The sequence below is a fragment of the Paramisgurnus dabryanus genome, chromosome 24, assembly GCF_030506205.2.
Source record: "Paramisgurnus dabryanus chromosome 24, PD_genome_1.1, whole genome shotgun sequence".
Lineage (NCBI taxonomy): Eukaryota > Metazoa > Chordata > Actinopteri > Cypriniformes > Cobitidae > Paramisgurnus > Paramisgurnus dabryanus.
The window spans coordinates 1,530,831-1,545,544 of NC_133360.1; the positions used below are offsets into that span (position 1 = coordinate 1,530,831).

Below are 14,714 nucleotides of genomic sequence, written 5' to 3' on the forward strand. Positions count from 1 at the left end.
ACAGCCATCAAACTTTGGACATACCTTCGGTGTGATCTGACTCGAGTTGCTATATCTTTTCTAACTGATGGGACCTTCCGAATTCCTAAACGGGGCGCTGAAACACCCCAAAATTTCCATTGACTTAACATTGAGACAAACTTTGACGGGTCATAGCTGCGAGTGAGAAACTTGTAGAAACTTGTGGCTTACCACATTTAAGGAGGCTGACAGGCTCTGTAAGAACATACCTCACAATGGGGTGTAAGCTGTACCCCTGGGGTGTAAGGGGCCCCCAAAATTTCCCATTGACTTATAATGGGGCAGGAAACATGCCCATAAAAGGGAATAAAAGCGTCCCAGATGGAATATCTTCACTTTAGAGTGTCTTAGAGACATGGGGGTGGGCTAATTTTACTCAAGCATCCAATCAGTCTCTTAGGATCACCCCAGAGCTATTAAGCCACGCCCCTAGCAACAATTTTGGGTACCCTAGCAACATCTCCCATAGACTACCATTATAAAAAGCCCAGATGGATATCTTTGCACCAGAGTGTCATAGAGACATAGGGGTGGGCTCATTTTACTCAGGCATCCAATCAGTCTCTTGGGATTCTTATTGAGGTATTAAGCCACGCCCCTAGCAACAAAATATGAAGACCCTAGCAACATAATAAACAAAGCCTTATATCTCTGGATCTGAACATCGTAGAGACACAGGGGTTGGACCGTTTTACTTGTGGCTTGAAGTGTAATCATTATGGGATACCAATTTTCTCCCTAGCAACCAAACTTAGTACCCTAGTAACGGAATAAACAAAGCCTTATATCTCCGCATCAGAACATTGTAGAGTCACGGGGGTTGGACCGTTTTACTTGTGGCTTGAAGGGTGATCATTATGGGATGGCAATTTTCTCCCTAGCAACCAAACTTAGTACCCTAGCAACGCAATAAATGTTAGCTTCATGCTAGCTTCCTGCTAATCATGCTAGCTTCATGCTAATCATGCTAGCTTCATGCTAATCATGCTAGCATCATGCTAACTTCATGCTAATCATGCTAACATCATGCTAGCTTCATGCTAATCATGCTAACATCATGCTAGCTTCATGCTAATCATACTAGCTTCATGCTAATCATGCTAACATCATGTTAGCTTCATGCTAATCATACTAGCTTCATGCTAATCATGCTAACATCATGTTAGCTTCATGCTAACATCATGCTAGCTTCATGCTAATCATGCTATCTTCATGCTAGCTTCATGCTAATCATGCTAGCATCATGCTAATCATGCTAACATCATGTTAGCTTCAGGCTAATCATGCTAGCATCATGCTAGCTTCATGCTAGCTTCATGCTAATCATGCTAACTTCATGCTAGCTTCATGCTAATCATGCTAGCATCATGCTAGCTTCATGCTAATCATGCTAACTTCATGCTAGCTTCATGCTAGCTTCATGCTAATTATGCTAACATCATGCTAGCTTCATGCTAATCATACTAGCTTCATGCTAATCATGCTAACATCATGTTAGCTTCATGCTAACATCATGCTAGCTTCATGCTAATCATGCTATCTTCATGCTAGCTTCATGCTAATCATGCTAGCATCATGCTAATCATGCTAACATCATGTTAGCTTCAGGCTAATCATGCTAGCATCATGCTAGCTTCATGCTAGCTTCATGCTAATCATGCTAACTTCATGCTAGCTTCATGCTAATCATGCTAGCATCATGCTAGCTTCATGCTAATCATGCTAACTTCATGCTAGCTTCATGCTAGCTTCATGCTAATCATGCTAGCATCATGCTAGCTTCATGCTAATCATACTAGCTTCATGTTAATCATGTTAACATCATGCTAGCTTCATGCTAATCATGCTAGCTTCATGCTAATCATGCTAGCTTCATGCTAATCATGCTAGCTTCATGCTAATCATGCTAGCATCATGCTAGCTTCATGCTAATCATGCTAGCATCATGCTAATCATGCTAGCATCATACTAGCTTCATGCTAATCATGCTAGCATCATACTAGCTTCATGCTAATCATGCTAGCATCATGCTAGCTTTATGCTAATCATGCTATCATCATGCTAGCCTCATGTTAAATTATGCTAGCTTCATGCTAGCTTCATGCTAAATCATGCTAGCTTCATGCTAAATCATGTTCGCTTCATGTTAAATCATGCTAGCTTTATCTTAAATCATGATAGCTTCATGCTAAGTTGTCAAACTCTACTCTCAGACTAGGCTTTCTCAAGCCAACATAAAGTTTGTTCCGACGAACTTTTCTATCTAGTTAACTCTAACACTGCTTCGGTGTTACTTTTAACACCCTGCTGGTGGTACCCATATAAACACCGAGCCGGTGTTAATTTAACACCGGGGATTTTGCTGTGTAGTATCCGTTTTTTCTTTGGGGGGCTACTGTTGGGATTCTGTCTTTGTGTTTTTGATGTTTATTATTTCCTTGTCATGCTTTGTTTTATTTTGCTTATTGTTAACTGTGTTCTTTGTTTATTGTATTGTACCTGTCCTGCCTTGTGTTTCTAATATTATTTTTTTGAGTTATGTTTAGATTTAGTCTTGCTTGTGTTTTCCCTGTGTTTGATCTTTGTTACGACTAGTCCTTTGTCACCCTGGTTACTCATTGTCTTCATGCTCCTCCCCTTGTTTGTTGTCATAGTGTTTTATTGTTCTGGTATTTTCATTGGTCAGTATTGTGTATTTATTCACTTCCTGTTCACCCCCTTGTCACGGTCCATTGTGTGTTGTTACGATGTCTTGTGCCAGAGTGTTTTTGTTTTGCTTACCTGTTTAATTAAATTCACTAAACTGCATTTGGATCCGTTTTCGTCTCATCTGTGTGCCCTTCGTGACAAAACATGATTGGTCGTTCTATGCCGACGTCACCCTTTCATGTGCACACGCTGGTGGTCTAATCATAAGTTTAAGATCAAAACCTAAGTTTACAGAGAAAGTTGATAATCTGCTTCATGGTACCAACAAGGCCTGATCGCACTGGTTTAGTTTTGTCAACTTAAAACTTATCAACTGTGAGTTTGTTTAATCATCTTCATGGTGCAGGCCCAAGATCTTTGACCCTGAAAATAAGAACATTTTCATATTGAAGAACAAATGTTGTTTTTATCTCAATCTTAGAAACTTTTAGTTTGGACCACTGAAACTCAATATTAAACTAAATATTTAATGAATAGTAAATGGTGGCAAAACGAAGAAGATGAAAAATAGTGAGCATGCACACATGCAGCATCACAAATAGATGTGTGAGGTTTAGTACGTGTGACTCTGTCTATGTGTTTACTGTGTATAAAGGGCATTTGTTCCTGTTAACATCAATCTCACAGGCTGATTTTATCTCTACACAAAACAGTCAAATAAAAACTGGGCTGTTGTCAGTTAAAGTTAATAACATGATGTCTATTGCTACACAGTAAAACTCCCAGTGTTAAATTAACACTGCTGGGAGCATATATGGTCCCACTCTACAGGGTGTTAAATTTACACTGAATCAGTGTTAAAGTTAATGAGATAATGAAGTGATGATTAAGACATTAATGGTGAACACCTGCTGGTCATTTCATGTCAAATCAACTTAATTTTAGAATTGTTCCTGTCTCTAAGTTTTTATTTTATTTTTCTGGAGAAAGTAATACTAAAATAATGAAAAAGGTCAACATATTAAATGCAATAGATATATAAAAACTGCTGTGTGTATATATGATTCTATCTTACAGAGTTTTAAAAAGTTACACTGAAGCAGAGTAAAAAGCTGCCATCTTTAACTTTTGCCTCTCTATCATCATCTGTGTTTGAAACTTAAAGTTACAACTTGCTTGTAGAGTTACATGGATGATAAGTTTAATCTCTATACAACAGCTGTATTTCTGGTTAATAAAGTGAGTCACCATTGTCCCGATTAGTGTTTCCATTAGTTGGGCACTTGAGTCTTGAAGATTAGAGTTGGCCTTCTTTTGTTCATTGTGTTTATTAAACACATCTGTTGGAGCAGATGGAGGTGACACAGATGAAGTTATAAACTGTTGGTGTGCTACAGTAGTTGTTAAATATTGTGATTCACTGATCTCAAACTAAAAAAAACACTAAATGTAAGTTACATTTTTTTATGTTCAGTCAAACCTGTGATGTTCCTATGCTGTAAATCCATACCCTTAAAAGTTAATTCTTTTACACAAATCTAATCTGTGGTTTCAGTCGGACACCCTGAGACATCAACAATCACCCTATAAAACACAATCATGGTGACAATCAACAACAAAGCTTCATGACATCAACAATCACCCTATAAAACTCAACCATGGTGACAATCAACAACAAAGCTTCATGCCGCAATGCATGCTGGGTACCAGGATTGTAGAAAACTCTTTCATAACTCCCATTGAGTTGCATTGCAACATGACACAGTTGTGCAACTTTCTTACCATTTACTGTCACCATTGTTGAGATTTGTATCCGAAGTCATGAAGTCTCTCTAAAAAAAAAACAAAAAAACTATAGAATCAAAGCACCCTTATCCAAAACTGTGTCATTTGCATAGAGAAATATTTTTTATGCTTTTTTATTTACCTTTTTCATATCATATCATATCATAATATTTTTAAAACAAGCAATTTTAGGTGGGTTGATAAGATTTTTTTCTACATCAAGCAACAAACAAGTGCTTTTATTGAAACACTGTTGCAATTGCTAATATTGGAGAGTTAGTTTAGTGAAGGTCAAGGGACAAACACCTAACTAAAGGAAACACTAATCACAATAATGGTGACTTCAAATGAATCTAAAACACAAACTGGAGATTTATTGTGATAATTTTTGTGATAAATATCCATTTGACTTGTGATTACATCGTATCAGAAAGAAGATTTGTCTACTAAATCACATGTGTGGATGCTGGAATAGTTGAGCACTTTTATTTTTTCTGACAACAGTTGTTTAGAAGTTAAACTTATCATCGTCTACAAAATAGCTCTACAACAAAGTTGTAAGTTTGGGTTTCAAACAGAGATGATGATAGAGAGGCAAAAGTTAAAGATTGCAGCTTTTTACTCTGCTTCAGTGTAACTTTTTAAAACTCTGTAAGATAGAATCATATATACACACTGCAGTTTTTATATATCTATTGCATTTAATATTTTGACCTTTTTCATTATTTTAGTATTACTTTCTCCAGAAAAATAAAATAAAAACTTAGAGACATGAACAATTCTAAAATGAAGTTAATTTGACACAGAATGACCAGCAGGTGTTCACCATTAATGTCTTAATCATCACTTCATTATCTCATTAACTTTAACAATGATTCAGTGTAAATTTAACACTCTGTAGAGTGGGACCATATATGCTCCCAGCAGTGTTAATTTAACACTGGGAGTTTTACTGTGTATAATAAAATAAAAAAGGTTACACTTTATTGTAAGGCGTCACTGTTACAGTGTAATTATATATTTAAGTACTAAGTAATAATCCTCAACAACATGTATTTACTGTAGGGTTGGGGTTAGGATTAGGGTTTGGTTTAGGATTAGTTGCATGTAATTATGCATAATTAACTGTTATTACTATAATAATTACATGTAACATGTGTAACAAAGACACCTAAAATAAAGTGTTACCATAAAAAATACAAATCTCATTTACAGAAATTACAAAAAAATACATTATCAGAACTCAGATATATTATCAGAACTTATGTCAATGTAGTGCTGCAGTGATCCACATGAATGTGCTCTGGCAAACCACGTTCACAATACATTCTGGGTAGTGGGTGCCATGAAGAAGCGCACATAAGTACACAAAATGTATTATTATTTTACAGGGTCTCAGACAGTGTTGGGTGTAACTAGTTACAAAGTAACTAGTTACTGTAATAATATTACTTTTTTCAGTAACTAGTAGTGTAAGGCATTACCTGTCTGAAAATGGTAATATTATTACAGTTTTCCTGAGCTAGTTACTTGAGTTACATTCGCCAGTAGCACCTTCATCACAAAACACAGAGAACAAAAGGGAAGGGGAGGTGGGCGTGAATGGAACAGTGATTGGTCTAAGTTTGGCACGAGGTATCATTTACCATCACCGATTGGTCGAAACCCGGCAGCCAGCAGCACAGAGCGGCAGCGGCACACTCAAAGACAGATCGGGTAAATGGAAGCGTCAACAACGGCAAGCTCTTTTTCAGAGGAAGGTTCCCAGCAACAGAAAGCTAGTTTCGACGGGTGGAGATTCAGTCATATTTTATTATGTTCAACGGAAGGAAAATAACTTGACGGTGAAGTGCACACTCTTTAATGTTTCTCCGAACGCTTTGCCCCATGTCCGGTAGTGGGTAAGGAAGCCAGCATTTTCTTGGCCGTGGCTTGCCCAAATAAACATTCTTGTCCAGAAAAAAAATGTAACTAGTAATATAACTAGTAATATAACTAATTACTTTCTCCAGGGAGTAATAAAGTAAAGTAAGGCATTACTATTTTTGAGAGTAATATGTAATACGTAATATATTACTTTTTTGAGTAACTAGCCCCAACACTGGTCTCAGACATAAAAAAGACAAGTCACCAACATGGATAATCACAAGCGTTTTCTGTCAGTTACCATTAATGTTATATGAACATAAATGGTAACTGACAAAAAACACTTGTGATCATAGACAGGAATAGGTAGCATAAATAGTTATAGTTACTGTTAGGTATAATAGTAGTTCAACACGTGACTAATCAGTGACGGATGCACACAGGCTCTCTGGATGACTAATTCTGTCTCTTAGTTGAAAGCTCAGTTGACACATGATAGAGTGAAAAAACTTCATTAAACTAGTGCTTCCTTTTTCTTCTCTTTTGATTTTATATCTAAACAAATATGATTCACGTGTTTATTTTGATGTGTTTTTATCTTCTGATGGGTGAGTATTTATAGATCTATCTAGATATTATATGTAGCCGTTTTCATAATTTTGTTTTGTGTGCTTTTACTGCTTAATAAAGTACTTTCTTAAGATTGAATTTTGTTCAACAAAATATAGAGGGTTTAGTTAAAGTTTGAATGTTTGCACAACAACAAAAAAAAATTCATTGTTAATGTTTTGGAAATAAGTCTGTTATTTAAATTTTATATTTTGTTAGGTGTGTTTGGTGCTGAAGTGAAGTCAGTGATGGAGGGAGATTCTGTTATTCTGCACACTGATATTACGGAACTACAGACTAAAGATGAGATCGAGTGGAGATTTAAAGAAATCCGCATCGCCAGAATCAAGAGATCAGTTGACATCAATCCTATATATGAATATGAAAATAATGAGAGATTCAGAGATAGACTGGAGATGAACAATCAGACTGGAGATCTCACCATCACAAACATCAGATCTGAACACAGCGGGGATTATAAACTTTTTAATGCAGATAAAGCAGTCAAGAGTTTCAGTCTCACAGCGTATGGTGAGTAGTGTATTACTGAAAAACTTGACCTGCCTGATTAATTTATTGTTTTCAAATTAAATTTTCATGTTGTAAATAATCAAGGTGAGATTTGCTGGGGGGATGGGGATAATCCCCCTCTGGTTTTTATATCCATGGCTCGGATTAATTTTTTTTTTTTGACAAATCTGTCCATGATTAATGGTCATCAAACTGTCATAAATCATGAATAGAGTATTACTGTCAGCGCTTCCACTCCTGTGACCAGAGGCGTTATGCCCATTCAAACTGAGGGAGCACGTGCCCACTTGGTTCTTTTCAGCCAAATGGATTTTGCATGCAACCTCAAAATCAAAGAAGCATCCATTCATCTGTAATTGGACTTTTAAACTGTTTAATATGCACAATATTATCAATTCTGGGCTGCATCCTTGTCACTTTTCTGAGATTTTCGCCGTTTTTATTGTGTTTTGATTGTATTACATTACTTTATTCTGGCGGCAGGCGCTTCAGACAAGCGCGCTCACAGGCTCTTTGCTGTTGCTGCTGCATTTTGCTAGACCCGGACAGGACCATTATGGAACATTAAACTCAATCATGTGGCTATAGCTTATGTAATTTTCGTTGTTTATATACTTTATGGATTTAAAATTACATTAATTTTATAGGATAATCCAGTTGTTGTGCAATATGCATTAATGACACGATAAAACAAGTAATTTATTAAAACTTAAATAAATAAAACATGCCGTTTCAGATGTAAATATGATGCCAATATGTCATTATTCCCATTGAATATGAAGGTTAGTCAACACTTTTATTTTGGAGGTTTTTGCATGAAGGCAAGTGCGCTAAATTGTTAGAAATGTAAGTGCCATGGAAAAGACTGAAAGCTCTATAATATTTTGTTTGTCTGTGTATGCCTTAAAAAAATGGTGCATGAAGCCCCTGCCTGTGACAGTACGTCTAGGTTATGTTATGATCCTTTTTTAATCCATGCTCGAATTTTCCAAATGTCACCAAGCACCAAAAGTCTATTTCTGCACAAAACAGCTAAATAATAAATGAAAGGATTCCAAGCAGCATATTATCACATTTGTAATGAAGGAGAAAGGCAGCGGATCCAAATGCAGGTGTCAGGTGTGGAGGTGGATAGAACCAAAGCGCATACAGCTCATACTAAAAGACGTTTAATGTAACATAAAAACCCTCGAGGGGGCAAACAATGACAGAACTAGAAAATAATCATGACAAGACAGATCACACGAGATGGTATCATTAGATACACAATCAACCAGCACAAGACATCAGACACAATGACATTAAATAGGGAAAACTAAACTAGGGAACAATGACAAACAGGTGAAGGGAATAAACCAATCATGAATAATTAACAAGGAAACGAGGGGGCAGGGTCAAGACTTAAGACACGAGAGAATGCGGTACACAAAACATAAACACATGTGACTGTCCACACAGACACAAGACAAGTATACGGGACGTCAGGACCCTGTCAAAATGAACTAGACATTAAGACAAAACACGATTCTGACAGGATCCTGAAAGCAGGTAAGGTTTTGATATAAAAAAAACAAGATAATCCATACAGACGTGACACATGCAACATGGCCAACATCATCCCTGCTGAAAAAAACAGCATACCAGCAAGACCAGCATATGTTGTGTTTTGGTGCTGGTTTGGTAGTGAACACCAGCTAAACCAGCATCAGCACCAGCATTAGCACCAGCTAAACCAGCACCAACCCAGCATTAGCACCAGCTAAACCAGCACCAAACCAGCATTAGCACCAGCATCCCATGCTGGTCATACCAGCAATGTACCAGCATAACAGCATATGTTGTGTTTTGGTGCTGGTTTGGTAGTGAACACCAGCTAAACCAGCATCAGCACCAGCATTCCCTGCAAGTAAGCCTACGATGGCCCTTTATGGGCCCACTTAGGGCTAGTCTAAGGACCCCGCGCAGGTTTGCTCATTGGCAAAACGTTGGCCCTTTAGCGCTGACCCTGCGCGGGCAGCCCTCACTTAGCCCCCAGGAAGCCCTCATACTGAAAAATCCCCAGAGTTAAATGAACACTGCTGGATGTATATATTGTCCCATCTTACAGAGTGTTAAAAAGTAACAATGAAAGTTATCCTCTCTCACCATCTCTGTCTGAAACCTAAAATTGCATTTCACATCTTACTTGTAGAGTCATTTTCTTAACTTATGTTAAGATGTTGGCTGTTTCATTTAAAGTCACAATTATTGTGATCAGTGGTTGTTTAAATTGGACTTTGACTCTTGAGCCTTGGATTGTTAGTGTTTTTTTGGCTGCTATATCTAAGTGTGTTTGAAACACATGTTATAGCAAAGAAAAGGCAATAGTAATTGAATATTGGTGGTTGATACATAAACAACATCAAACATAATCATTTAATGAACAGATTAATTAATATAGTTTTCCCCGCTTATCAGAAGCATAATTTTCTGTTAATAATGAAATTCTACAGTGTAAGGTCCAGATCTCTCATAGCAGTTTATTATTCTGAAGGATTTTGATAATTTGCACATAAACATTAACCGCTGAACAATGTAGATGCACAAACATCAAGAATCAGAGTATGAATCTCAACAATGGTGACAAAGAAAATGGTAAATAAAGGTCATTTTTTATTCATGCCGCAGTGCATTCTGGGAGTCCTGGAAGAGATTTGTAATTTGTTGATACCCAGCATGCATTGCAGCATGAAGCTTTTCATTTTATTGTCACCATCATTGTGATTCATACTCTGATTCTTGATATTTGTGTGTCTAGGTTGTAGAGCAGTTAATTTTGAGTGTCAGTGTTTCAAACTTCTTCAGAAAGACAAACGGCTAAGAGAGAGCTGGATCTCATACTATAGTATCACATTGTCAGAGAAAGATCCTTCTGATAAGTGTGCAAACAATAAATTAATACATACATTTTTATTTGATGATATTTAGACTTTATTTACTGAACTGACCACCACCAAAGCATCGCACTGTGCTATAACAAACATGTCTTAAACACACAAAGTTATAGCAATCAAACGATTGAACAATGAAAGAGTCACGAGTCAAGTTTAACTAAATCAAACACTGATCACAATAAGGGTGACTTTAAATGAAACAAAATCTCAACCTAAAGTAAGAAAATGACTCTACCAATAAGATGTAAAAATGCAGTTTTAGATTTCAGACAGCGATGGTGAGAGAGAGGATAACAAAGCTTTTAATTCTGCTTCATTGTTACTTTTTAACACTCTGTAAGATTGGGACAATATATACATCCAGCAGTGTTCATTTAACTCTGGGGATTTCTCTATGTGAGGGCTTCCTGGGGGCTAAGTGAGGGCTGCCCATGCAGGGCCAGCGCTAAGGGGCCAACGTTTCGCCAGTGAGCAAACCTGTGCGGGGCCCTTAGGCTATGCCCATACAGGCCCATTGTAAGCTTACTTGCAGGGTTAGCACCAGCTAAACCAGCACCAAACCAGCATTAGCACCAGCTGAACCAGCATCAAACCAGCATTAGCACCAGCATCCCATGCTGGTCATACCAGCAATGTACCAGCATAACAGCATATGTTGTGTTTTGGTGCTGGTTTGGTAGTGAACACCAGCTAAACCAGCATCAGCACCAGCATTAGCACCAGCTAAACCAGCACCAACCCAGCATTAGCACCAGCTAAACCAGCACCAAACCAGCATTAGCACCAGCTGAACCAGCATCAAACCAGCATTAGCACCAGCATCCCATGCTGGTCATACCAGCAATGTACCAGCATAACAGCATATGTTGTGTTTTGGTGCTGGTTTGGTAGTGAACACCAGCTAAACCAGCATCAGCACCAGCATTAGCACCAGCTAAACCAGCACCAACCCAGCATTAGCACCAGCTAAACCAGCACCAAACCAGCATTAGCACCAGCTGAACCAGCATCAAACCAGCATTAGCACCAGCATCCCATGCTGGTCATACCAGCAATGTACCGGCATAACAGCATATGTTGTGTTTTGGTGCTGGTATGCTGGTGACCACCAGCTAAACCAGCATCAAACCAGCATAGACCAGCATAAATCCCATGCTGGTCCATGCTGGTTTGATGCTGTTTTTTTGAAGTCATGTTGTCTGCCAAACTTGGCAGACAACATGACTTCAAAATAAGAGACATGGACAGGGGAAACACAAGACAGGACTGTTATAGTATTTTACAAGACCCTCACAAAACAGATTCAAGATATATTACCACTGAGAATGAGAAAGCAGAAACTACCATTAGGATCGAGAGGAACTCCCAGGATGACACTGGAAAGCAAAAAAGAGGTAAAAAGTAGGTCATCAAACAGACTATTTTCTTTGTCTGACATCTTGTCTAAGTAGGCATATATAGACTATTTATTGTTATATTGAGAGTACGTTGTGCATTGCATTTTTTCGATTAAATATTATGATTATAAACAAGTGTCTTTGTGAGTCTGGCGCAAAGCATAAAGAAAGTATAAGTTAACTCCTGTTAGCATTGCATTGTGAGTGAATCTTTCAAACTTGGTAAGGAGCATCACATTTCGGGCTGACATCAAAGGTATTCAGGCCAATCACAATGTACAGATTAAGTGGCCAATCAGAGACACAGAGCTTTTCAAATCCATGAGTTTTGTTCAAAATTGGTGCGTTTTTTGAGTAAGAGAGGGAAATCTCGAGCTACAAAATTGTATGGTATAAGGAAAATAATTTGTTTTTTAACCATAAACCATGTGAACACATTGTATTATACCAAACACACCAAATAACATTGTTTTTAACAATGAATTAGGTGCTCTTTAAAGCATCTGAATCTCATGCCGGACCGGTTTGAATGTCGCGGGTGCGACTAGGACTGATTACATATGTACATATTTTATTTAAACAGTTACCAGAAATAGTTTAATACTCTGCATAATCAATATAAACCTGTGGTTCATCATTTATTTTCATAAATTAATATTTTAAAAACATCCCCCCTCTGATTTTTTTCACAAATCACACCCTGTAAATAGTACAAAAATAAGAACACAAAGTGCATCTTTTAATGATTTTTTATTTTTATATTTCTTGTTTTCTTATTTTGCAGCTTCATTGCCAATTCCTGTCATTACCAGTGTCAAATCACATTCTTCAAGTTCAAAATGTGTATTGTTGTGTTCAGTGTTGAATGTGAGAGATGTGAGTCTGTCCTGGTACAAAGGAAACAGTTTATTGTCCAGCATCAGTGTGTCTGATCTCAACATCAGACTCTCTCTACCTCTGGAGGTTGAATATCAGGATACAAACACATACAGCGGTGTGGTGTCCAATCCAATAAGCAACAGGACTCAACATTTCTGTGCTGCTGATTACTGTCAGCTGTGTTCACATCATCTGTACCCTGATTGGCTAAGATGGGCTTTCACTGTTCTGCTACGTGTTGTTTTTATTGTGCTTTCTTTGATTGTTTGTTATGAAATCAAATCAAGAGATGAACAGAGGAGAAAATCAGCAACATCTGATGAATGAGCTTCTAAAACAACAATCAAGTCCTCATCATCACCATTGTCAAATTCACCTTTGATGGATCCTACCTTAGATCCTCACATGCAGAATGTTTTGATTATTGTGTTTTTATCTTTAATCATTTATTTACATAATCATCATAATCATTTTATAATCATTAGTTATCCATATTATTGTTTATTTGATTATTTAATATTATTTTATCATTATCAATTTCATTCTCAAGACTCAAGAGTCCAACTAAAACAACCACTGATCACAATAATGGTGACTTTAAATGAAACAGCCAACATCTAAACCTAAGTTAAGAAAATAACTCTACAAGTAAGATGTAAAATGCAATTTTAGGTTTCAAACAGAGATGGTGATAGAGAGGAGAAAGTCACAGATTGCAGATTTTAACTCTCTCCGGTGTTAGTTTTTTAACACTCTGGGGAGTGGACCTATATAAACACTGAGCAGTGTTCATTTAACTCCCGGGATTTTGCAGTGTGGTGGTTCAGTCTGACATTTGTGAAGTTTCAAGAGCTGTTCTGTCTGTGTGTAAACAGAGATAGATAAAGAGAATATTTATGGAAGCCCAAGGTCTAAAGGATGTTGCAGCTGAGCAATTTTGATATAACAGTGCATGCTGTCTTTCCTGGGGTAGACGAGGTTTGAACATTGAGACATATGCAACTGAAACTAACTGTCCATCAATAAAACTCTGTTCTATTTTATCATCTAAAACCTCAGTCTCACGACTCTGTTTATGCGCTCCTAGAGTTCTCAACGGGCCTGAAAATTACAACCCGACTCGACCCGGCCCGTGGCTTTTAAAGCCCGGACCCGATGTAACCTGACACATCAACGTGAATTATCTGTCCGAACTCGACCCGCGGCCCAACCCCGAATATTGATGGTTGACACATAAACAACATCAAACATAATCATTTAATGATCAGATTTATTAATATAGTTTTCCCCCTTATCAGAAGCATCATTTTCTGTTAATAATGAAATACTACAGTGTAAGGTCCGGCACTCTCATAGCAGTTTATTATTCTGAAGGATTTTGATAGTTTGCACATAAACATTAACCGCTGAACAATGTAGATACAAAGACATCAAGAATCAGAGTATGAATCTCAACAATGGTGACAAAGAAAATGGTAAAAAAGTTCATTATTTATTCATGCCGCAGTGCATTCTGGGAGTCCTGGATGAGATTTGTAATTTGTTGATACCCAGCATGCATTGCAGCATGAAGCTTTTCATTTTATTGTCACCATCATTGTGATTCATACTCTGATTCTTGATGTTTAAGTGTCTACATTAGACTGCAGTTTTTCTGTATTGTCAGTGTTTAAAGAAAGGTTCAGAATAAAAAACTGTTATGAGAGCTGGATATCATACTACAGTATCATATTATTAACATAAATAATTACTTCCAGTAAGAAATCACTAAATAAATTATTTTTTAAGAGTGTTATTTGAAAGTATATCCTAACAACAATTATAATCGTAGAAATACACTAGTGTCTGTTCTTTGGCCACAAAAAACATGTTCTTAACACATGTAGTGATGGTCGTTTTCGAAGCACTGCTTCATGAGGCTTCGAAACATTTACGAATCTTTTGTTTCGAATCAGTGGTTCGGAGCTTGTTTCAAACTGGCCAAAGTCACGTGATTTTAGCAAACGAGGCTTCATTACGTCATAACTGTTTCGAAACGTTTCGA

The 14,714-nt window shown here is 37.3% G+C and overlaps 1 protein-coding gene across 1 annotated transcript; it reads left to right on the forward strand.

The window, feature by feature from the left end:
* The first annotated feature begins 6,795 nt into the window (after positions 1-6,795).
* LOC135721105 (uncharacterized) lies at positions 6,796-14,351 on the forward strand. The gene is made up of 3 exons (XM_065243252.2): positions 6,796-6,929; positions 7,150-7,461; positions 12,576-14,351. Exons 1-3 carry the CDS (start codon positions 6,887-6,889, stop codon positions 12,995-12,997), a joined length of 777 nt encoding a protein of 258 aa, XP_065099324.1. The 5' UTR covers positions 6,796-6,886; the 3' UTR covers positions 12,998-14,351.
* Positions 14,352-14,714: the final 363 nt, after the last annotated feature.